The sequence below is a fragment of the Macaca thibetana genome, chromosome 18, assembly GCF_024542745.1.
Source record: "Macaca thibetana thibetana isolate TM-01 chromosome 18, ASM2454274v1, whole genome shotgun sequence".
Lineage (NCBI taxonomy): Eukaryota > Metazoa > Chordata > Mammalia > Primates > Cercopithecidae > Macaca > Macaca thibetana.
In genome coordinates this window covers 729730-752534 of record NC_065595.1, presented here as the reverse complement: position 1 = coordinate 752534, position 22805 = coordinate 729730, and the positions used below count along the sequence as shown (strand labels likewise).

Here is a 22805-nt window from a genome sequence, read left to right as displayed (position 1 = left end):
AGGGAGGCGGTGGCCTGGCGTCTCTCCTTTCAAGTCAGAAGGTCTCAGTGGTCAGCCTCCAGGAATCACGCATCTGAGTGCAGAGGGCCCCGGGCTCAGGTGGGGCTGAGCCTTTGGTTGATGGTCTGTGATGGGGCCCAGGGGGAGAGTTCTCTTCACCCTCCCTAGTGGGGCCAGGCGTTAAATGGGGAAGAGTTCCCACCAGAATGTATCAGCTCCATGAACGGAGCAGGCACAGACCTCGAGGAGTCCTGCCGGCCGCCCCTCCTGACATCCCGGGGTGCTGCCCGGTGAGCAGAGTGAAAAGGTCGTCTGCAGTTAAAGAGGCTGGAACACACGCGCCCACAGAGAGGCTCCCTGAGCGGCTTGTCTGTCACTGTTTTTGTTTAACTGCGGCCTGAATTTAATCTCCCGGAAGGCATGTTAGGAGGGTTGAGGGATGATCTGGTACCAGGAAGGTTTGCAGTTCCAAGAGGTGATTCCAAAATGTCAGCATTGTAGGTGGAGAGAGGCGAGCCCGGAACGTGGGGACCCTGCCCAGGTCTGGTTAGAAGGCGGCGTCCGCGTGGCCTGGAGCTTGCGTGAGGGTTGCACTTACACCCCCAGATAGGAGCAGGCAGTGTGGGGCCATGGGCACTTTGGAGAAAGAAAACCAAGTTACAAACTCCAAATTACCTGCCAAAGTCAGTACTTTTTTAAACAAGAAAATAAAACATGACAAATCACTGGGTCTTGTCAGGTCTTTTTGTCTGAAGTCGTTTTAGTCGGTTACCTGGAAACGCTTCCAGGGCCCCAGGTCCCCGTGGGAACACACAGCCAGCCCTGCCTCTGTGGGGGTCCCTTTGGTGGCCAGAGCCCCCTTCCTCGGGATACACGGTCCAGCTGAGGGTCATCCGGTGACAGGGAGTGGCTGCTGTGATAATCCAGGCACAGAAACAGCTTTGACCACAGAACGCGATGTCCGGGGTGCGAGGACGTCGGGACGGATCTGCCTCGGGATCTGGGGGTCTCTCACGGGGGGTGGGCATGGGCCCCAAGACCAGACAGGAGCCAGCTGGAGACTCAAATGTCACAAAGAAGGGTAGATGCGCTTCCCGCCCCCATTACTCACCAGCCGCTCTGCTGGCCCTGCCACGATGACCTAGGCCTGAGAATCTCTTTCTGCCTCAAGGGGTAGAAAGGGGAATAGATTCCATTACTTCCCTGTTTGCAATAGATTATTAAATCTAGCAATAGCTGTGGCATCGGCGAGGTGTTGGTACAAAGGGAGCCGGGGTCCTGTGGCCTTGGGTCCACCCCAGTGAAGGTCACTGGAGGGAGCTGCTCAGGGAGTGAGCCATGGGGTGGGGGAGGCTGTGAAACTGAGGTCCCCGTGCACAGAGCGCACCACCCAGGGTCAACAGCTGGGGGCGTGTCTCCGCTGGCACTTCCCAGGCCACAGAACCGGCCCCTCTAGGAAGCCTCCTCCAGATGGCGTGGCCCAGGCCCTCAGTAAGCTCAGCTGGGGCTGCGTGAGCTGAGGGGCTCAGAGCACCCTGCAAGGGTTCCTCCTGGTTGCAGACAAGCAGTCCTGGGCCACCGCCCGACCTCCATGCCCTCCTGCTCAGCCCAGCAGCCTCCCCTTCCCAGGGGTTTCCCATTCTGCCTTTTCCCTGGACTTCCCGGCTCACTTTGTCCAAGTCCACTGCATGTAAAGCTTGATCCTGAGACAGTGGAGTTCGTGAGGTCTCTGCAGATGCTCAGCGGCCCCAAATCGCGCTTTCGTTGCCACTGGCCAACAGCACAGCCTGGGTGGGCCTCGAACACCTGTGGCCTCTTCCTCTCCCCTCCCCTCACTTGTAGGCACCCTGGGGCTGGGCCTGAGCTCGGCTCTCACTGCAAAGTGAACCTGCCCATTTCAGACACCCAGGCGTGGCTCCCACGTTCCCTCATCTGATCCCGCCATCATGGCAGCTGCCTCCCAGCTGACGACGTCAGGTCAGCCCTGGCCTCGCGGCGCTCTGGGTTTCAGCCTTGAGACACTTTCCGTGTGTCGGCTGTGGGCGCCTCGATGCACCAGGGCCTGGTCACAGGTTCTTAAAGCAGAGATTCTCCTGGCACCCCTTGTGCGCCCTCCAAGGGCCTAAAACGCAGACGACCCACACTCCATGCCCCGTCCCGTGCGGGAACCGGGGTGGTCTCCCCTTTCTGCAGCTTGTAGGGGTCAAGCCGGGCCCCCCACACTGACGTTCCAGCCCAGCTCTGCCCAGCTTAGAAGTCCTACCTGATTTCACACAGAGCAGATGCTGCTGACATTTCCAGCCCGCGGTGTGGCCTGCGCCGCGCTCCAGGTGGCCACGGGGCGAGGAGTCTGGGAGCCCAGCTGCCGAGTGTGTCTGTGGCGGGAGCTGAGCTGGCCCCACCTGTGAGCAGTGGCCTGTGGGCTCCTCATCCCTGTTCTACTGAGGGAGGGAGGCAGCTTTTATTAAGTTTCAGTTTTGTCGGTTGCTTCACTCTTCAGACAGCGAGTGAGGGAGGGGTGTTCTGATGCTCACTGTTGATGCCGTAAACCTGAGGGAAGGGAATTCTGTCACATGCTGTGGGGTGCCGGCCCCACCAGACCTCCCAGGAGACCTCCCCAAATGTCCAGAGAAGGGCTCCAATTAAAAGGGGAGCCGGAGATGTGCTCGCCAAAACCCCTACCAGCAAGACGCCAGGCATCCTAGCCACCCGACACTCAGGCCGTGCATGTCCTCAGAGCCTGTTTTAAAGCGGGAGGGATTTGGGGTGGAAGACGGCTCCTTCAGAAATCAGAGATGAGGGGAATAAATTAGGGAACTAGCGTCGGGATCCAGACTGGTGTGGAAGAGTCCACAGGACTCCGCATCCGACGGGCGCGCCTGGGGCTGGGCGAGTCTGGCTGCAGAGGGAGGATGGGGCCGGGAGCCTGAGACAGGACGAGAGGGCGGGAAGGGGCTTGTTTAGAAATCTAAGGGCCATGGGCCACCAAAAACAAACCAGGAGGTGTGAGTCAGTGGGGAGGCTGGGCGCCAGGAAGCCTGCGCCCCGGGACATGCGTGGGGCAAGAGGAGCACCCTGAGCTTGGCGACGTTGGCCGCGCACCTGGGAGGGACCCGCCTGTCCACGCGGAGACGCCCCCGGACCGATGCATCGGCCATGCTGCTGCCCCACTGTGGCTCCGTGGCTCCAGCCGGAATGGGAAAGCCTGGCCCCGCAGAACACGGAGGGCCACCCAGGCGAGGATTGGCGAGAGCCGACCAGTGTGCGTTTCGGCTTATGTGGTCTGTGGGAGCGTCCTCTGTCATCAGCCTAGTTGGGCAACAGATCCTCCTCGCCGTGCCCTGGAGCAGCATGGGGCCGCCCCACGGCCCAAGGCCCCCTCGTGCTTCCCCTCGCCGCGGCCGTGTCGTCCTGGCTCCGTCGCTGCCACCCGAGACCCCCGTCAAGTCACTGAGCCCTGCGCCTGTTTTCACACTTCTGTGTGTGTAGGAAGCCCCCCACCGATGTTGCTTGGGGTCGACGTGATAAACCTGAGGGAAAGGGAATTCTCTCACCCCCACTGACACGCAGGATGGGTGTGAAGGCAAAGTGAGATCATGAACAAAAGCACTCATGCCTGTCCTGGGCTCCTCGCCGGGGTTAGCCGCGGTTGTCGGCCGCCACGGAACTGCGGTTTCAGCCTGGAGGTCTGTGGCGTGCGTGGTTGGAAACAACTCACGTGGCTGTGGCTCTGGAAGAGTGTGCCTTCCCGGAAACCTTGGAACATGCTTCGGCAGGAACGCCAGTGAAGAGTCGGGGAGAGAGCACGAATTCCCAAAGGCAGATGGAGTTCGGAAGGACCCTTCTCTGTCTCCCGTCAGGCGGTGCCTGGTTGGTGCAGATTCACCTCCTGGTGGGCCGTGGGTCCCTCACCTGCTCTGGAAACTGATCTTGGCTCTGAACATGAAGAAATGATGCCCGCTCAGCCTCGAGGGACGGGCGAGAGGACAGCTCCATCCGCTGTTTTCTTTCATTGTTTGAGAAAAGTCATGCCCTGGAGGAGTCATTCCTGGTTGTTTGTTGATGGCAAAACTTGGACTTTATTGTCGTACGGCAAACAGAAGACAATCTGATCTTTGTTTTCCAGGGGTTTAGACTTTGAACAAAACCCCTTTTGTCCAGTACTGTAGCGCGTACCTCGTAGAGTAATTCAAGCTAAACACTTGAGGTTGCGTAAAAATGTGGGCCTGGGGGAGAAGGGAGCTGTCTTGGGATCGTTCCTTGCTGTGCATGGCACCTGCAGCATGCAGGCAGCTCGGTGTTGGATCTCCCCGCCCCCAACGCCACCTGGGGACCAGATGTTACTGTGGATGCAGGAGGGGGGTCCGGGGAACCGTCTCAGCCTTCAGGGCTTCCGTAGTGAGCACCACCGGCTGGGTGCCTTGTAAACAACAGACATTCATTTCTCATAGCTCTGGGGGCTGGAAGTCTGAGGTCGGGCTGGTATAGTCAAGTTCTGGTGAGGACCTTTCCAGGTTGCAGACAGCCAAAATCCTGCCATATCCTCACATGGCAGGACAGGCAATTTGTCTCTTCTTCTTCATGGGATGACAGTCCCATTGGATCAGGGCCCCGCCCTGATGATATTGTTTAACCCCCAGTTACCTCCTGCAAACCCTATTCTCAGGTAGAGTCACACGGATGGGGGTTAAGGCCTCAACATGAGGTTGAGGGGACATGATTCCGTCCATAGCAGTGACCCCACTTGTCTAAAGCCAAAGGGCTGGGCCTGCCCCTTGCCCCCCTGCCTACCCATCCCCAGGTCCCCGTTCTTGTCCCCAGGCCCCCCCGCCCACCCCCAGGTGCTCCCTGTGCTGCAGACAGAGTCCCTGAGGAGCCAGGAGCTGCTGGTCACCAACTGCACAGGAAGCCGACGGGTGGGGCAGGCTCGTGCCGATTTTCATTCTCAGATCTTGTCACCTCTGTCTTATAGCAGAAGGGGGCCCTGATCTGGGAGCCATGAAGACCCCAGCTGTTCCCCCAGGAGCCCGGTCACACCAAGGCAGCCAAGGGGACTACGTTGGGAGGAGGATGCGGTCGGGGCCATTAGGAGCTGTGAGGGGCCCCCAGGTCTGCCCTAGGTGAGGGGCTCTGCCTGCCCTGGGGCTGCATAGATCCAGCTGGGGCTTTAGAACTGGAACCGTTCGAGGAGCTGCAGCGGGTGAAGCCCACTTACGTCCTGGCTTCTGTTGCCATGTAGAGATGGGAGCCCATTTTCCAGGCTTGGGGTTCTTTAAAGAGAGGCTGGGATTGTGCTGAATGCTCTCTGGCCGTGGTGGGGGCTTTGGGAGGGAGGCCCTGGGGGAGAGGCTCTCCCAGCTCACTACCTGCGTCTTTGGCCAGAACTGGCACCTGCACGGGGCCTGGAAACGTTGTGCTCACCTGGGGCAGAAGCCTCCCTCCAGGATTTAGCTCCCGACGTCACTGCTATTGAGGCAGAGACTCTGCAGTGGCGTCAGGGAAAAGCTGGGCCCCAGAACAGCACCAGGGACGGGACAGGCCCTCAGTGCCTTCCACGGAGGATGCAGTGTGAGGCCTGGGTCTGCGGGGACAGTTTACCTGTCAGCTCTGCACACCGCTGACCGCTGTGCGCCGCCTCCACAGACAGTCCCCCTGAGCGATGGGGCTGCCGTGGACAATGGGGCTGCTGTGGATGCTGGGGCTGTCATGGATAATGGGGTAGCCACCATGGACAATGGGGCTGCTGTGGATGCTGGGGCTGCCATGGACGCTGGGGCTGTCATGGACAATGGGGTAGCCACTGTGGACAATGGGGCTGCCGTGGACACTGCAGCCAGCCTGCCCCGTGGGTATATGGTTTGTAAAGCCGGCAGGCGCTGAGGCTAGCACTCGCCTTCCACACTCTGCTCTTTGTAACGAGTTTCATAAACTCACCCTCAGGTGATTGGCGTTTCTGGTGCGCCGTTGCTTAGCCTGAAAGTGAGCTGCCCTTCTTCTGAGCCCATCCGTTTGCCGCCTCCACCCCAGCCCCATGTGGTTGATGCTCCACCCCAGCCCCACGTGGCTGACGTCATTAGGAGGCAGCCAGAGGCCGCCTGGCGCAGGGTGAGCCCAGAACACGTGCTGTCCGCGTGAACGGGGCCCGTGCGGCTCCCTCCACGGGCGAGACTCCCAGGCTGTTGTGCAGACGCTCGCTCGTTTCCTCGCTGATAGGATGCGTCTCACGAGGCTCTGATTTACAGCGCAGGTGTACATCTTCCCTGAAACCCACACAAAAAGCACAGCTTAGGCCAAGCGCAGGTGCAGTATGTTCGTGCATTTAAGCTTCTTAGATGCTGGGATGTGGAAGCAGCCGTGTGGCTTTCCTTTGCTTGTGAAGGTGAGTTTGCACTTTCTAGCTTCTCTCTGTATTGAGAAGGCCACAGCTCTCTGGGGCTGGACTTAGCAGAGAACATCCCGCTACATCCTCATGGGCCAGCGGGTCAGGCGGGGCCATCCAGAAACATCCTCCGCGGGTGCCGGGTGCCAGGTGCCTCACGCGTCCCTGCCGTCCACGGCCCTTTGTCCCTGGCTGTGCTTCACGTCAGTGCCCCTTGGGGCAAGGACAGGGAGATGGGGGAGTCACCTGGGGAAGGCCCGGCCCTGGTGGGCGGCAACTTTGGAGCAGCTGGGATGGCACAAGACGCTGCTGCCAGGGCCGAGAAACCATCCGGCCAACCCCAGACTTGAGCCGGACCTCATGGGCAAGGCTGAGAGAAACCGCCTGGGGACCCCAGCCCAGGGAGGGGCACTGCAGCAGGAACAGGAGCAGACACCTGCAGGGTCAGCCTGGGCCACCTTCCAGCGCGGTGACCACACCCACAGCTCATACTGCCGAGGGACCGGGACTGGCTCTTCAGACTCACAAGATGCCATCATGGGTGGGGTACATGCAGCGACCCCAGGTTTCAAGTCACTGCCCCCAGCTCCCTGCAAATAGCTGTGGGCGGGAGAGGGGCAGCAGGCAGGCACACGAGCTTATTCCTGTGAGGAGCGTGTTGCCACAGCCTCTGTGGGCTGGAGCCCCGGGCCTCAGGGAGCGCCTGCCTGTGGGTGGGGGGACGGGAGCTGCCAACCTGGTGGGGTCCCAGTGAAGCGTCCACTCGGCCTTCTGCCTGCCCCTGGGGGTGGTGGACACATCAGTGCTGGGCCTGCTTCGAACCCACAGGGCAAGCGGCCGGGGCATCCCAACACCACTGCCGGCCGCCAGCATCCTGGGGAGGTTGGTCGTATGTCCCAGGGCCGTGTGTCCCTTGCCACCACGATCCTTGGTCAGGACTTCCCCAGGAAGAATCTAGTGGCTGGAGAGATGCGGGGGTTAATGCCGGTGCCACCGCGGTTTTAGACGGGCGGCGTCTGCACCGTGTTCTTGGCATTCTCCGGCCAGCAGCAGCAGACGCCACCCGGTTGCCCTGGCCCGATGGCTCTCTGGCATCGCTGGCCTTGGCCTGTGGGGCGGCTGATTTATGGCCACTGTTGTTTATGGGACAGCTGTGCTCGGGGCCTTTAGTGTCCGGCAGAGCTGGCAGGTACCAGTTTTTAAAGCGCTTGGGGGACATTTCACAGAAGAGGCGCGCTGGCCCCCGTGCCTGGCCACGTTTCTGGGCCCTGGCTGAAAATCCCGTGCAGCGGAGAGAGGATCCCAACAGGGTATTAATTTAACCTTCCAGCCATGTGCTTTTGCTAAAGATCATAAACTCTGAAAATTACCGGCCGAATTTAGAATGGAGGCTTGGCTGTTGGGGACATCAGCCTCTTCTGAGCGGGAGAGACGTGGGTGCCCACCAGCGTCTCACTCCCACGTCTGGGCCTGTTTCCAGCGACCCCCGTGCCTCTCAAAGGCACAGGCCTGAGTTCACAGAGACCACTGGCCGAGCCCTGCCTCTGGGGCTCCCCACTGTCTGGCTTTGTCGTGGACTCGTCATCTGTGGATTTACCACATGCTTGAAGCTGGAACGGCAGGAAGGGGCAGTTCCTGAGGCCCAGCTGCCTCCGCAGAGTTGGTGGGGAGGCCATGGCCTGAGGCCAAAATGCGTCCCCTGGATGAAAATGACCCCAGCCCTGTGGTCTCCAGACAGTGGCTAGAGCCCCACCCTCCACAGGCACCGCCTCCCGCCGCCCCTTCAAAAAGGTGTTGCAGCCCACGGCCCAGATATTCGACTTTCTAATATAAAGTGAGGCCTGTAGGGTTTCCCAATCAACATGAGGGCGCCTTCTCCTCCACAGCCCCCCGACTTGCACAGGCAGTCCTGGGGCTCTGCCCCATCCGTGACCCCTCAGCTGAAGAGGATAGCCCCAGAGGCGGCCACATTCAGGTGGCTGGAGGCAGGAACTTCCCCCAGCGCTGCCAGGGTCTGTGCACCTCCTTCAGCCCCAACTAAGGAGAGCATGCGGGGCTGAGAGCACGCAGACCCTCGTGCGCCAGGCGTGAGCATTGTCTTCAGATGGGACCAAGCGGGCCTCACTGTTGTGACAACTGGGGTGTAATTCCAGCCCTGACCTGGTTCCAGGGTGTAATTCCAGCGTGCCCTGGTTCCTGGGGTGTAATTCCAGCGTGCCCTGGTTCCTGGGGTGTAATTCCAGCCCTGACCTGGTTCCGGGGTGTAATTCCAGCGTGCCCTGGTTCCTGGGGTGTAATTCCAGCGTGCCCTGGTTCCTGGGGTGTAATTCCAGCGTGCCCTGGTTCCTGGGGTGTAATTCCAGCCCTGACCTGGTTCCGGGGTGTAATTCCAGCGTGCCCTGGTTCCTGGGGTGTAATTCCAGCCCTGACCTGGTTCTGGTGTGTAATTCCAGCGTGCCCCGGTTCCTGGGGTGTAATTCCAGCGTGCCCCGGTTCCGGGGGTGTAATTCCAGCGTGCCCCGGTTCCTGGGGTGTAATTCCAGCCCTGACCTGGTTCCGGGGTGTAATTCCAGCGTGCCCTGGTTCCTGGGGTGTAATTCCAGCCCTGACCTGGTTCCGGGGTGTAATTCCAGCGTGCCCCGGTTCCTGGGGTGTAATTCCAGCGTGCCCCGGTTCCAGGGGTGTAATTCCAGCATAACCCGGTTCCGGGGGTGTAATTCCAGCGTGCCCCGGTTCCTGGGGTGTAATTCCAGCATGACCCGGTTCCGGGGGTGTAATTCTAGCGTGCCCCGGTTCCGGGGTGTAATTCCAGCATGCCCCGGTTCCGGGGGTGTAATTCCAGCGTGCCCCGGTTCCGGGGGTGTAATTCCAGCGTGCCCCGGTTCCTGGGGTGTAATTCCAGCGTGCCCCGGTTCCTGGGGTGTAATTCCAGCGTGCCCCGGTTCCGGGGGTGTAATTCCAGCGTGCCCCGGTTCCGGGGGTGTAATTCCAGCGTGACCCGGTTCCTGGGGTGTAATTCCAGCGTGACCCGGTTCCTGGGGTGTAATTCCAGCGTGACCCGGTTCCTGGGGTGTAATTCCAGCGTGACCCGGTTCCGGGGGTGTAATTCCAGTCCTGACCCGGTTCCGGGGTGTAATTCCAGCATGACCCCAGCGGCGATTGCAGGACGGGGTGGCTGACGAGGCTGGGGGAGCGCACCTGTTCCCCCTCCCATGCCCTGGGCACCACTGTAGAGGCAGCCCCTGGCCTCTTCCTCCAAGCTTGACAGCTCAGGCCGCACTCCCCGCATTCTCTGTGGCTGGACGTGCCCCGGGCCAAAGGCTGGGGACGCCTGGGCTATGGAGCCCCAGGAAGGCCTGGCAGGACCCTCAGCAGAGTGTGGCTTTATGGGCCCTGGTCAGTGAGCTGCAGGCTCTGTCCTGGGAAGGCCTTGTAATCACGATTACCCTGTGATTTTCTTCCTGCCTCCTGGACGTCAGCACCTCCTGGTCACCCACCCCATCTAAAACCTCAGCCTCTCTACTCAGTGTGCAGGGCAGACGCTTTAAACCTCAGCCTCCCTACTCAGTGTGCAGGGAGGACAGTTTAAACCTCGGTCTCCCTACTCAGTGTGCAGGGCGGACGCTTTAAACCTGGGCCTCCCTACTCAGTGTGCAGGGCGGACACTTTAAACCTGGGCCTCCCTACTCAGTGTGCAGGGCGGACGCTTTAAACCTCAGCCTCCCTACTCAGTGTGCAGGGCGGACGCTTTAAACCTGGGCCTCCCTACTCAGTGTGCAGGGCGGACGCTTTAAACCTGGGCCTCCCTACTCAGTGTGCAGGGCGGACACTTTAAACCTGGGCCTCCCTACTCAGTGTGCAGGGAGGACAGTTTAAACCTCGGCCTCCCTACTCAGTGTGCAGGGCGGACAGTTTAAACCTCGGCCTCCCTACTCAGTGTGCAGGGCGGACAATTTAAACCTCGGCCTCCCTACGCAGTGTGCAGGGCGGACGCTTTAAACCTCGGCCTCCCTACGCAGTGTGCAGGGCAGATGATAGAAAGATTTGAATGAGTGAATGAAAGTAGGGACTTGAAAAGTCAGCACAAAAGCAACAAAATGCAGCAACTCCACTGGGAATCCCTGGGTGGAAAGCTCTGGTTGACTTCCTTCGGACTCAGAGGCTGGTGAGGTTCTACAGCCGGGAACAGCCCATATGGGTCAGTTCCTGTGATGCCTGCAGTGTGTCGGGAAGGTGCCTTGGCTACACAGATGACTCGCCCCTGGGCTAATCAACCGCCGGGACCTGTGGTGGGAGCTGCAGGGGAGGCTGCACTAGCACAGGTGCTCCCATATCCCGAGCTGCCGGAAAACGCCGTCTCCATCGGTCGTAGCTGCTGGTGGACTCGTCGGCACCCAGCTGTGGTGGGGAACAGCTGCATGGACTCGCAGGCTCAAGCCCGGGGCTAAATATTTTCTCTCGAATTGGAGATGCTTTTGTTTGCTGCAGGAGGCTGCTGGACCCTCTGCAGCGGCAAGTGTTGGCACCAGGAGCCTGTGTGCCGGTTTTGGGGGCCACACATAGGCCCCAGGTGGTGATGGGAGGGGAGTTTCCCTCCCTGTGGCCGACCCTGCTGCCAAACAGGATCCACACAGCATTTGCCCAGAGCAGCGCCGCACGTCTGTTAGGAATTTGCGTGCACCATTGCGAGAGCTTTAGAGCCACTGAGCCGTCTGATGTCTCCTCTAAATAGCACGAGAGACCTAAGACCAGCAGGAAAACAGCAACCGCAGGAATGCCGGCCGGGACCGCCTCGCTGCTCCTGCTGACTGCACGCCTGCCTGCTTTCTTCCCAACACCCCTGCAGAAGCAGGCACAAAGGCTGGGGTGGGCGCAGGCCGGGAGCCGGTGTCGGCTCTGGCCCAGGCCTGGCGGAGTGACCTTGGGGACCCGGTGCCTGACCTGTAGGCTCCTCCCCACAGCCCTAGACTTCTAGGGAGGGCTGGGTGGGAGAAAGCTCTAGAAACTCAGGAGCCCCCTGTTTCGTCCAAGGCTGCCAGGTCACGGCCTCCGCACAGCCCATCGCTTTAGAAGGGGAATCCGGAGGACCGTGGAGGCGGTCCAGCCTCCACGACAGTGTTTTTCTTTCGCAGTGACGGACGGCTTCTCTCCTGGAGCAGTCATTCCCTTTTGCAGTTGGATTTTTACTGACTCCTGAAAGCCGTCTTGTGTATTCGAGTTTACCAAATGTGCAGACATTTATCAAACCGAGTGTTGGGAGCAGAAATGCCGTCGTGCCTCCAAGTTGAAATTTTCGCTTTGATTCCTGCGAATCCACAGGCCCCTGGGTCCAGGGCTCCCACCGCAGTTTGCAAGTGGACTTTCATAGCACGTTAGTGCTGCAGGAGAGTCCAAGGAAAACAGTCCTCGCCAGTATTAGAAGCAGCTGCGACTCTCGGCCGCTGACTCACACCTTTTTTTTTAATGGGGTGGGAGAACCAGGCAGGAGACAGAGGGACCCAGTCAGGGCCCTGTCGGTTTTGCAGAGGGTGTCCCAGCCACAAGCCTGCCTGATCATACTCATCTGCAAATCTGCAACTGGTGTTTATTTAACTTCTCTTTTCCTTCTCACAGTTCCAATGATAAAAACAGAACCCACGGATGATTATGAGCCTGCTCCAAACTGTGGGCCGGTGAGCCAGGGGTTAAGTCCTCTCCCAAGACCATACTACAGCCAGCAGCTCGCGATGCCACCTGACCCCAGCTCCTGCCTCGTGGCCGGCTTCCCGCCCTGTCCGCAGAGAAGCACCCTGATGCCAGCAGCCCCCGGCGCGAGCCCCAAGCTCCACGACCTTTCTCCTGCCGCCTACACCAAGGGCGTCACCAGCCCGGGCCACTGCCACCTCGGACTCCCGCAGCCGGCCGGAGAGGCCCCCGCCGTCCAGGACGTGCCCAGGCCAGTGGCCACGCACCCCGGCTCGCCCGGGCAGCCACCCCCGGCCCTGCTGCCGCAGCAGGTGAGTGTGCCTCCAAGCAGTAGCTGCCCCCCTGGTCTCGAACACTCACTCTGCCCCAGCAGCCCCTCTCCTCCACTCCCGCCCGCCGCCCAAGAGCTGACCTGCCTGCAGCCCTGCAGCCCAGCGTGCCCGCCCGCCACGGGCCGCCTGCAGCACCCGCCGCCCACGGTCCGCAGGGATGAGTCTCCGGCCGCCCAGCCACGGCTGCTGCCAGAGGCGTGTGAGGACAGTAGTCCTAATTTGGCCCCTATTCCTGTAACGGTCAAGCAAGAGCCTGAAGAGTTGGACCAGTTGTACCTGGATGACGGTGAGTGCCCGTGGCCATGCAGATGTGGTCTCGGCCCGGCGTGGCGGCGTGAGCTCACAGAGGGGCCGTGTGCGTGCTGCAAGTGTGGTACGTGTGGAAGTGCACCGAGGCCCTGGGCTGGGTGTGGGGTGCGTCCTCCTGATATAAAGTGCCCCCGTGTGGTGCCATGGCATCAGCGCCAACTGGGGTGCCCGCCGTGAGATCGGCTCCAGTAATCACACGTGGGGCCCCTAGCGGGTCCCGGGCTGCAGACCCTCCTACAAGACTGTCCCGGGGTCTAAGGCTCACGTTGGGTGCCCAGGTTTGCTTCTGCAGCTGAACGTGGAGCCACGCGGCTCAGGCTCAAAGCCCTGACCTGGAGGGGGTGGAGGGGGACCGGCCCTGACCTGGAGGGGTGGAGGGGGACCGGCGTACGTGGTCGGGGCATCCTGGGTTCTGCCTGGGTCCTGTGAACGGCTTGTAGACAACAGCTTAGCCGAAGTGATGAGCACGTTACCCTGTGCCGTTCTGTAAACACTTCTAACTGCCGCGGCATCCTTGCCAGGAGCTCGGGGGACGGCCGTGACACCGGGGGCCCTAGACTGTGCCTTCAGGCCCCAGGCGCAGGGTCTTCCCCGTCCAGCCCCTGGGCTCGCACAGCGCGGAGACGCACCCAACACCGCGCACCCGGGCTTGTTTGGGAGGGAAGTGGCCACACGTCTGTAGCCAGGCGGGTGGTGTGGGGAGCCCTGAGCGCTCAGGCCTTTCTGTGAGGGGTGGTGACCGAAGGCGCCGTGGCGTTCTTGGCGAGTGACCGAAGGCGCCGTGGCATTCTTGGCGAGTGTTTACATCTCAAGGCGCAGCCCGACTTGCTTGCTCTGTGATCAGGGACACGCCCGCGGCCGTGGGGACCACGCGTTAGAGGGCGGTTCAGCTCATGTTTTCTGGCCCACTCCCTGCCCCGTGGTTTGGGGTCCAGGTGAGCCTCGGCCTTCTGGGGAGGGGGCGGCATCAGCCCCTCCTGACCTGGGGGCAGGGACTCCCGGGCGTCGGGGGCTCAGTTTCCATCTGCTGGGAAGGGAGTGAGGCCTCCCTGCTGTTTCCTGACGGGAGGCTACAAGCTTTTTGAGGAGAATGCATGCAAATATTTTAGCCCCCAAAGCATGAAGCTCTTGAGTCCGCAGCCCTGGTGCGTGCGTGTGTGTGTGTGTGTGTGTATGTGTGTGTGTGTTGAGCTTGCGGTCGTGTGTTCCATGGAGCCCGAGCCCTCATCGTCCGTTTTTGCGGGAGTGTGTGCCATCAGATCAGGAGGCTGTTGCCTCCCTGGGGCTGTCCCTCGGAGCCACACACTGGAGGCCTGTGGCTGCCCCCGGCCACTCTCTGGAGGTTTATGATGACTGTGGGGCGGGGCCAGGACAATGTTCCGTGTCCTGTGCCGATGTCGTTCTGAAGTTCTGTCTGACCTGCCTGCTGTCCTCCTTGTCCCCCGCGAGGTCAGCTGGAGCTCCGCGTGGGGCCCGTGTCCCTGCTCTGCTGCCTCCTGGGCACAGATGGACTCTGCCTTCCTCCCCAGCCCCTGCACAAGGTGGACGCTGGCATCCATGCGTCCAGCCCCTCACCTGTGTCCGTGCCTCCAGCCCCTCACCCCTGCATCTGTGCCTCCAGCCCCTCACCCCTGCGTCCATGCCTGCTGCCCCTCACCCCTGTGTCCGTGCCTCCAGCCCCTCACCCCTGCGTCCATGCCTGCTGCTCCTCACCCCTGTGTCCGTGCCTCCAGCCCCTCACCCCTGCGTCCGTGCCTCCAGCCCCTCACCCCTGCGTCCATGCCTCCAGCCCCTCACCCCTGCGTCCATGCCTGCTGCTCCTCACCCCTGTGTCCGTGCCTCCAGCCCCTCACCCCTGCGTCCGTGCCTCCAGCCCCTCACCCCTGCGTCCATGCCTGCTGCCCCTCACCCCTGCGTCCGTGCCTCCAGCCCCTCACCCCTGCGTCTGTGCCTCCAGCCCCTCACCCCTGCTTTGTCTCACGTGGTGCCACGTGGTCCCGAGGTGGCTGGGAGATGCTGAGAAGTTCTCTTCCCACCCGCCACGCCTTGTCCCAGCTGTGACCCCCCGGCCCTGGGCTCCCACATCTGGGCAGTTCCCGCAGGCCCAGGTGGGAAGCAGGTGCCCTGGGGCTCACGTGTGGCTTTATGGCAAGGGGAGAGTTTGGGGTGGGACTTGGGGTGGGTGAGCCAGGGAAGTGCTGGGGACTGGGACGTATTCTGCATCAACACAGCAGGCAGGGGACTGTTGACCCACATGGTGCTCAGGCGAGATCATCCCTTTACCCAACCCGTGACTGCCAAAGCCTCACCAGGTCGCCCGGGCCCCTCTGGCCGTGGTCCTAGAGGTCAAAGCTACGTGAGCCAGGCCTCGCCTTGGGCCTGGCGGGCCACAGAGGGTGGGCTGCTGTGTTGCTGCGTGCACAGGCTGGGGATGTTGGAGCCGCATGGGTGAGGGTGTGACCCCGCCCTGGCCTACCTGACCGTGCGTGGAAATGGAGGGGTCGGGACGGGGGAGGGGGTTGCATGGACGACTCCCCGGTACATGGAAGGGCTGAGGCCAGAGTGCATCTGCCATGCCACTGGGCCTGGCCTGCGGCTCCTCTGAGGGTGCCCGATGCCACATTCCCGTTGGGGCCTCTCCTGACCGCCAGTGGGACCCTGGAGCCCAAGATTCGCCAGCTGTAAAGCAGTTGCTCACGCCCCTTTTAAGAAAGTTTCTGTCCCGGAGTCCTGCCGTCGGGACACTTGAGGACAGCCTCTCCCCGCAGGGTGAGCTCAGTTCCCAGCAGGCCTCTCTCCCCATTTTCCCCACTCTATTGCCGTGGTGATCGTCCCCAAACTCGGATCTAAATGGGTCACGTCCTGTTCAAAAGACCCAGGGGTTTCTGTGTTGCCAGAGCAGAGATGGCCTTGGAGTCTGGCTCCAGCCTCCCCCACCCCAGCCCACGAACCACAATCATCTCGTACACGCACGTCTCATCAGGCTCAAGGCCGGTCCTGGGACCTTGAGCACAGTCCCCGAGTGCCAGCCCTGCACGCTGTTCTGGGCACAATTTATGAGTCCTGCGTTCATTCTGTTTCCATAACCCGGGACCAGCCACACACAAGCTTTTGGGGTTAGCCTATGGCGCTAGGCGGTGCTACTTTGGGCATCAGGGTTGGGATGGCGGTTCAGATACCTGTGCAGACACCTCCCTATGATGTGGCAAATGTGTGCAGGTAACGTCGTCCATTTCGTCTCCACCTGTGAGGTCCCTTCATGCCCAGCCAGGACCACAGCAGTTAAGGCTTTGGGCAGCTGGAAGCAGTGGCCCCCGTGGGCAGACAGCCCCTCTCAGTCCTTCACAGGCGGGCGGGGCGCGTGGCAGAGGAAGTCCACGGGCAGGCGGGCGGGGCGCGTGGCAGAGGAAGTCCACAGGTGGGCGGGGCGTGTGGCAGAGGAAGTTCTGCTCACAGTGTATGTCAAGGGGAGGGGAGGGGAGAGTCCTGGGGGCTGAGGGGGTGCAGGCGGGTGGTCCCTGGTGCAGGCCTGACATTGCTGCCGCCCTGGGAGACAGGCACCAGGCCGTGGGCTCCAGGTTCCTCCTGAGCACCCAGGGACAGGTCCACCCACTCTAGACACCTGCCCCTCCCCAGTGAGAAGAGCAGATTCAAATGTTTATTGCTCTGTCGGAGTGGATGGAGCCTTCACTGAGAATGACACAGGCCAAGCTGTTTCCCGTGTCCTGGGTGGACGGGGCTGTGGACAGGGCACTTCCTGTCCTTGTGAGAAGATGGGTGGAGCGTCCCCCCAAGATGGCTGGGAAGGGTCCCGGGTCAAGGTTGAGTCTGGGTCGGTCACTCCCCTGCAGATGACCTCCGGCTTGCCCTCGGTCCCTGGAACCTGGAACCCACACCCCAGGCTCACAAACACCATGACATAAACGAGGTCGGGGCCCAGGTTGTGTCGGGAAAGCCTCGCGCAGGGCGAAGACCTGAATTGTGAGGTGAAACCCTGAGTCCCCCAGACCCCAAGAAGCTCCACGGAAATGCAGGGGTCCACGTAGGGGCCATCTCGATGGGGGACAGTGGGAGAGGGAGGCGGGCTGGGGTGAATGTGGGTAGTGCTGGTTTAGTATTAATATATATTTTGTCTAATTTCACGTCCCCTAAGAGAATCGGGCACCTCAGCAGCCACCCTGGGGCTCAGTCACTGGCTTAGAAAGCGGGCAAGCGTGACCTGGAGTTGGGGGGCAGAGAAGGGTGGGGAGCACAGGGCCCCCCGACCAAGGGACGATCTCAGCACCCGGAGAAGGAGCAGAGACGGGAGACAGGAACAACCACGAACCCAGGTCAGAAGTCGGTGCCGTGCGCGCCAGGCGTCCTCAGCACGTGCCGTGCGCACCAGGCATCCTCAGCACGTGCCGTGCGTGCAGGTGTCCTCAGCAGGTGCCGTGCGCGCCAGGCGTCCTCAGCAGGTGCCGTGCGCGCCAGGCGTCCTCAGCAGGTGCCGTGCGTGCCAGGCGTCCTCAGCAGGTGGAAATTGTCTCTGTCTTTGTTCGTTTACACAACAGGGAGAGAGCGAAAAGCTGGGGTTGGAGCAAACTGGAGAGAAATAAGACTGTGTGGTGGGGACGAGACTCAGACACCTCTGACTATCTGTAAATGGGCCTATGGGACAGAAGGCAGGGGACCTCCTGGCCAGCCCCAAGCCCTGTGGAGTGCCTGTGGCAGGACGTGGGCATGGCAGGCGCCAGAAGCAGTGCCGGGTCCACGTCTCCAGCCTCCCTGGCTTCCCTTCTGCGTTCCGCCGGCCTCGCCGCCGCCTCCAGAGCCAACAGCCTGGCGTGGGGCGCCGATTGAGTCTCCAGCCCTCTGCGAACCAAGCTGTGGTGGATCGCAGAGCTGCGTGCAGGGCTTAGAAAGCGGGGAGACAGGCCAGCGCCTGGGATGTCCTCGTGGGGCCGGGGACCCAGCCCTGGCCCCTGGGCGCCCAGCCGTGGTTGAGAGGCTTCCCTCTGCCTGACCAGAATCAGAGCTGTGGGTCCGTGAACTGAGTCACTTTAGGGTTTTGCTGCTTCACGTGAACAGCTGTGCAGAGGCAGCCAGGCGCAATCCAGGCTTCTCACACACCGTGACGCTGACGAGGGCCTGCCCCTGGGGACGTAGAAAAACTTATTCTGTGCGTACGGGTTTTGCGTTTGTTTTGTTTGGGTTTTGATTTTGTTTAAATAATAGAATAGTGTCCAGTTGCAGAGTCTGGGTGGAGGGGGTCCACAGTGTCCTCATTTGCATCCCTGAGGGGTCTGAGGAGGGCAGTTCACAACGGACCCTCCTCCGTGGCAGCCTCTGCTTGGCCGCAGGAACCTGAGGGTCATGCACAGCCCACGTCCTCTGTGTCTCAAGGAATTCAAGCCTCAAAATGAAAAATTAGGCTGGGCGTAGCGGCTCACACCTGTAATCCCAGCACTTTGGGAGACCGAGATGGGTGGATCACCTGAGATCAGGAGTTCAAGACCAGCCTGGTCAACATGGTAGAACCCTGTCTCTACTAAAAATACACAAATTAGCTGGGTGTGGTGGTGCACACCTGTAATCCCGGCTACTTGGGAGACTGAGGCAGGAGAATCACTCAAACCCGGGAGATGGAGGTTGCAGTGAGCTGAGATCTCACCACTGCACTCCAGCCTGCGTGACAGAGTGAGACACTATTAAAAAAAAACAAAACAGGCCGGGCATGGTGGCTCACGCCTGTAATCCCAGCACTTTGGGAGGCCGAGGCAGGCGGATCACAAGGTCAGGAGATCAAGACCATCCTGGCGAACACGGTGAAACCCCGTCTCTACTAAAAATACAAAAAATTAGCCGGGCGTGGTGGCGGCACCTGTAGTCCCAGCTACTCAGGAGGCTGAGGCAGGAGAATGGCGTGAACCCGGGAGGCGGAGCTTGCAGTGAGCCGAGATCACGCCGCTGCACTCCAGCCTGGGCAACAGAGCAAGACTTTGTCTCAAAAAAAAAAAAAAAGAAAAGAAAAATGAATCCAACTTTTTATATATATATATATATATATATATATATATATATATATATATATATATAGGATTTCTTTGCTTTCCAGTCCTTTCTACTCACAAGTTTTGTTTCAGAAGTGCTTGACCGTAAATAAATTCCAATAATGAGGTCGTCTTTGTGTCTTCCCAAGATTGAGCTTTCCCCTCAGACTTCTCAAGCATGGCTGAGCCACAGAGCTTCATTTTTTAAACAGTAGTTTTCTGTATCTTGCATTATTTTAAATGTAGATTTGAAAAAATGCCACAGAGCTCTGTGTGGCTCCTTTTCCAATGTGATTTCCACGCATTCCGCGTCATGGAGAAGGGCCGTGAGGAGGCTCCACGGGGAACGGACTCTCGGTGAATTACACATTAGCGTGGGCAGCTCTGTGTCACACGCTGCGGCATTGAGAGCATCTGTGGGGCCCATCTGAAACGGAGGCACTCGGGGCTCACTGTGGTGCCCACGGGTTTGTGCCGCTGAAGTGGGCACCCTCCCTCGAGCCTCGTGAGGGAAGCGGCCGTCCCTCGGTGTGGGGCTGGTCTGCCGCAGGCGCCTCCCTGTGTCACCTGGACGGCCACACGGCCTCTGCCACAATCGGCCCTTTCAGTCCCTCAGAAGCACTTGGGTTTAAAAAGTCTCGATGTCATTAAAACAACAAGCAGGTAGACGAGGCGGCCGGAGCGTGTCTGCCGCAGTCTGGGCTGTGAACTGGCCCCTCACCTGCCCCTCCTCCTGAGCCCAAGCTGCTCCAGAGAGAACAAAAAGCTCTCCTCATGGAAAGTTTTACTAACCTGGCCCAGCGCCCAGGTCTGAGGCCTTCCCCGCGGCTGAGGATGATTGAAAGGGTCTGTGTGCCGCAATCAAACACGCAGCGTCGTTAACGTTGCAGACGTCGGCTACCGCGTGATGGATGGAGCAGTGAACTCAGCCGTGCAAATCATTCATTAGGGTCAGTGCCTGGTGCCTTGGGACTGCTGCGTGGGGGTTTCGAGGCATAAAAATCGCACCGCACACCCCCCAGAGACGGAGCCTGCTGTCAGCGGGGCGGGCCGGGCCAGGCTGCGGAACAGGCTCTCCAGAGGCCGCTGAAGAGGCAGCTCCCCAACGCCAGGAGCCTGTCCAGCCCCAGGCCCAGAGCTGCTTCCTCAGGGAGCCGACCCTGTGACGTGCCCGAGGTGAGGCAGCCACCAGAGGCCGCATCCAAACCTGTGCGCCAGGCAGCGTGTGGTCCAAGGCACAGAGGTTGACTCACGTGTTTCAGTTCCTCTCTAGAAAACTTGCTCCCACCTGGTCTCAGCCAGCAAGCGCGAGGGATGGTGAGAAAGTTGAGAGCGGGCACACGCCCCCCATTAACCTGGTACAGCCAGGGGAAGGCAAGAGCGGGCACACGCCCCCCATGAACCTGGTACAGCCAGGGGAAGGCAAGAGCGGGCACACGCCCCCCATGAACCTGGTACAGCCAGGGGAAGGCAAGAGCGGGCACACGCCCCCCATGAACCTGGTACGGCCGGGGGAAGGCGAGAGCAGGCACATGCCCCGCATTACCCTGGCACGGCCAGGGGAGCACGGAGCCCATGGCTGGAGAACCCTGGGGCAGCTGCAGTGGCAAGTGTGCCCTTTCAGGAAACGGGGGCAAGGATGGTGCTGAGATGGGCACTGAACAAAGCTCTAAAAACGGGCTGAGTGGGCCGTGCTCATACTGTGTGGGTGCTGCCACAGGTCTCCCGCCCTGGTGTGCAGGCTGTGAGGCCGCAGTGCCTCCGTCCTTCCCTGAGGTGGGCACGGGAGAGAAGAGAGGTGCACACTCCTGTGAGCTGCCCACAGGCTGCTCCTCGGGGCCTGTGAGGTTCTGGGCACTTTTTAAAATTGCCTGAAGATACTCACTGTGGACACAGAATGCTTTGAATTCTACACTGTTTAGAATGGAAATATCAGTCTACGGTCCAATTATGTATACTTGGAAGGGAAATTTGGCGGTATCGTTTTCAGCTATTAACCTTCTGCCTTTGACTTCTCGAAAGTGGGTCTTAGCTTGTTTCGGCGTTAAGCGGAGAGCTGTCTGAAGTCAGTAACCGGAGGGAGGGACATAGGGACGAGGTGGAAGGAAGCAAGAGGGAAGAGCTGGGAAGATTTCATGGAACTTGGATGATGAGCGCTGTTTAGATCTATTTTGTGCCAAAGAAAATGCACGGCCAGTGGCAGCAAAGAGACCAAGCCCTGATGTTGAGCCGCGACTGCACGTCTGGGCGGCGTGGGGCGTGTTTGCGACGTCTCTGTCATCTTGCTTAGGCAAGCCGTGAACGGTAGTAAGGCTTTTGCGAGTGTGCCGTGAACAGTAGTAAGGTGTTCGCGAGTGTGTTATTGTAACGCTGTGTTTTTCTTGTGTAGATGCACTGTTTTCCTCCTACAAATGGGGCCAAACTTTACAGAAACATTTTAAGTGTCATTGTCACCATTTCAAATCAAGTTGCCTGGCCTCCTGCTACTGCCGTACGTTCTCTCTTCCTACTGCGTAGACATTTCAAAGAGCTTCCTTATTTAAGAATCAGTGTTCTTTATAGACACGCTTAGATCTGAGCCAGCACGTCACACTGCTGTGCTGTGGCACCAGAGCGTGAAGCCATGAGCAAGGTATTTAAAAGCATAACAGCCACGTTGAGCGCCCAGAGGCCAACAGCCCGTCAGAGGGAGAGAGGTGGCCGGGGCAGTGGAGGGCTCTGCCCATGGCTATCAGACAGCCGTGTTCTTGCCAGAGCAGCCAGGGCCAGGCCGCTAAGCTGGGCACTTGGCTCTCCCTGGAGCTCGAGCATGGGCACGTTCAGGTGATCTTCCTGATAGCGAAGTGTGTTTCTGCACGTGGACTCCCGAGGAGCAGCGAGGAACTGACTCACACATTCCACCAAGCCCAGGCTAGAAAGAGAGGACGGTCGGAACCATAGTGTTCTCTTCCTATCGATGCTGAGAGAGTCACTCCTGAGGTCACACATCCTTGCCAGCAAACAGAAGACCCGGATAGCAATCCTAGGGCTTGTCCTGGATGTGTAGCCTTTGTACATTCCAAAGTGACCTTTTACACATCTTCTCCTGTGCGTGTTCAGCCTTAGAACGGCCCTGTGGGCAGGCAGAAATGCCGGTACTCACCACCCCCCTTCCCCAGGGGGAAACCAAGGTCAGAGAGATGCCGCTGGACTTGCTCCAAGCCAGTCGATGAGGCAGAACCAGGAGTGCCCCAACCCCAGCACCAAGGCCCACATGCTGTCATGGGTCCCAGTTCTGCCGTTGAGTATTTTCTTCCCACTAGAGAGAGGTGATGAGCAAAGATTTCTGCTCAGAACTCCTAACATCCAAGTATGAGTTGGCTTTGCAAGCCAAAGGGGAGCATGGTGTCTGCTTTTCTTCAGAGAATTTGACTGTTCGCTAAGGCATGTTTCCGTAAGAAGGACTGGAGAGGAGCAGGCCTTCTGAACTGCTGGAGAGCATCTTGAATCAGCTCTTGCCCAAAGCAACAAAAATACAGCAACACTGTCAAATCAACCAAGAGGACAGAACAAATGCAGACGTTCACTCAAGGAACGTGGCCCCAGGGGGAAGAACAGGATGGCGGTGTCTTCACTTGGGGCCGCTCCACCCCTGCTCCAGCCCCGAGGCGCACAGCCGTGGAAAGCCAGTGACAGCACAGACCTTGGAGGAACTGGGCTCTGTTGAAAACCCCATCCCAGGATGCAGTCCACATGTGGACTGGCCACGGAGCTCCTGGAAAAGGCCCGTCCCCAGGCACAATCACCGTTGGCTGCAGTCGGGATCGTGGGAGCTGCCCCAAGGCTGTGATCACCATTGAAGCAAACAAGAGCCTGACCAGACCAGGTGGCCCCCGGGGACTTTGAAAAACCTTGGAGATTCCCAGGGACCTGGAAGACGGCACGTATGAAAATGGAGGTGTGAAGGCTTCACAACAGAGATAGCCATGGCCACTCTCCTCTGGCTGATCTCAAAACTCCACCAAGCAGAAGTGAAAGCTAAACCTACCTGTGGCTGGGAGGCAGGTCCTGGCACACAGGTTTCATGAC

The 22805-nt window shown here is 59.9% G+C and overlaps 1 protein-coding gene across 5 annotated transcripts in view; it reads left to right on the top strand.

Moving 5' to 3' along the window:
• NFATC1 (nuclear factor of activated T cells 1) overlaps positions 1-22805 on the top strand; it is a 128214-nt gene that overhangs the window by 76125 nt on the left and 29284 nt on the right. For 3 of the 5 annotated variants that reach the window (XM_050768212.1, XM_050768213.1, XM_050768217.1), the window contains one exon: positions 11993-12682. In XM_050768212.1, the coding sequence (XP_050624169.1) occupies positions 11993-12682 (690 nt within the window). The remainder of the gene's footprint in view (positions 1-11992; positions 12683-22805) is intronic. The other 2 variants (XM_050768214.1, XM_050768215.1) reach the window with 1 other exon arrangement.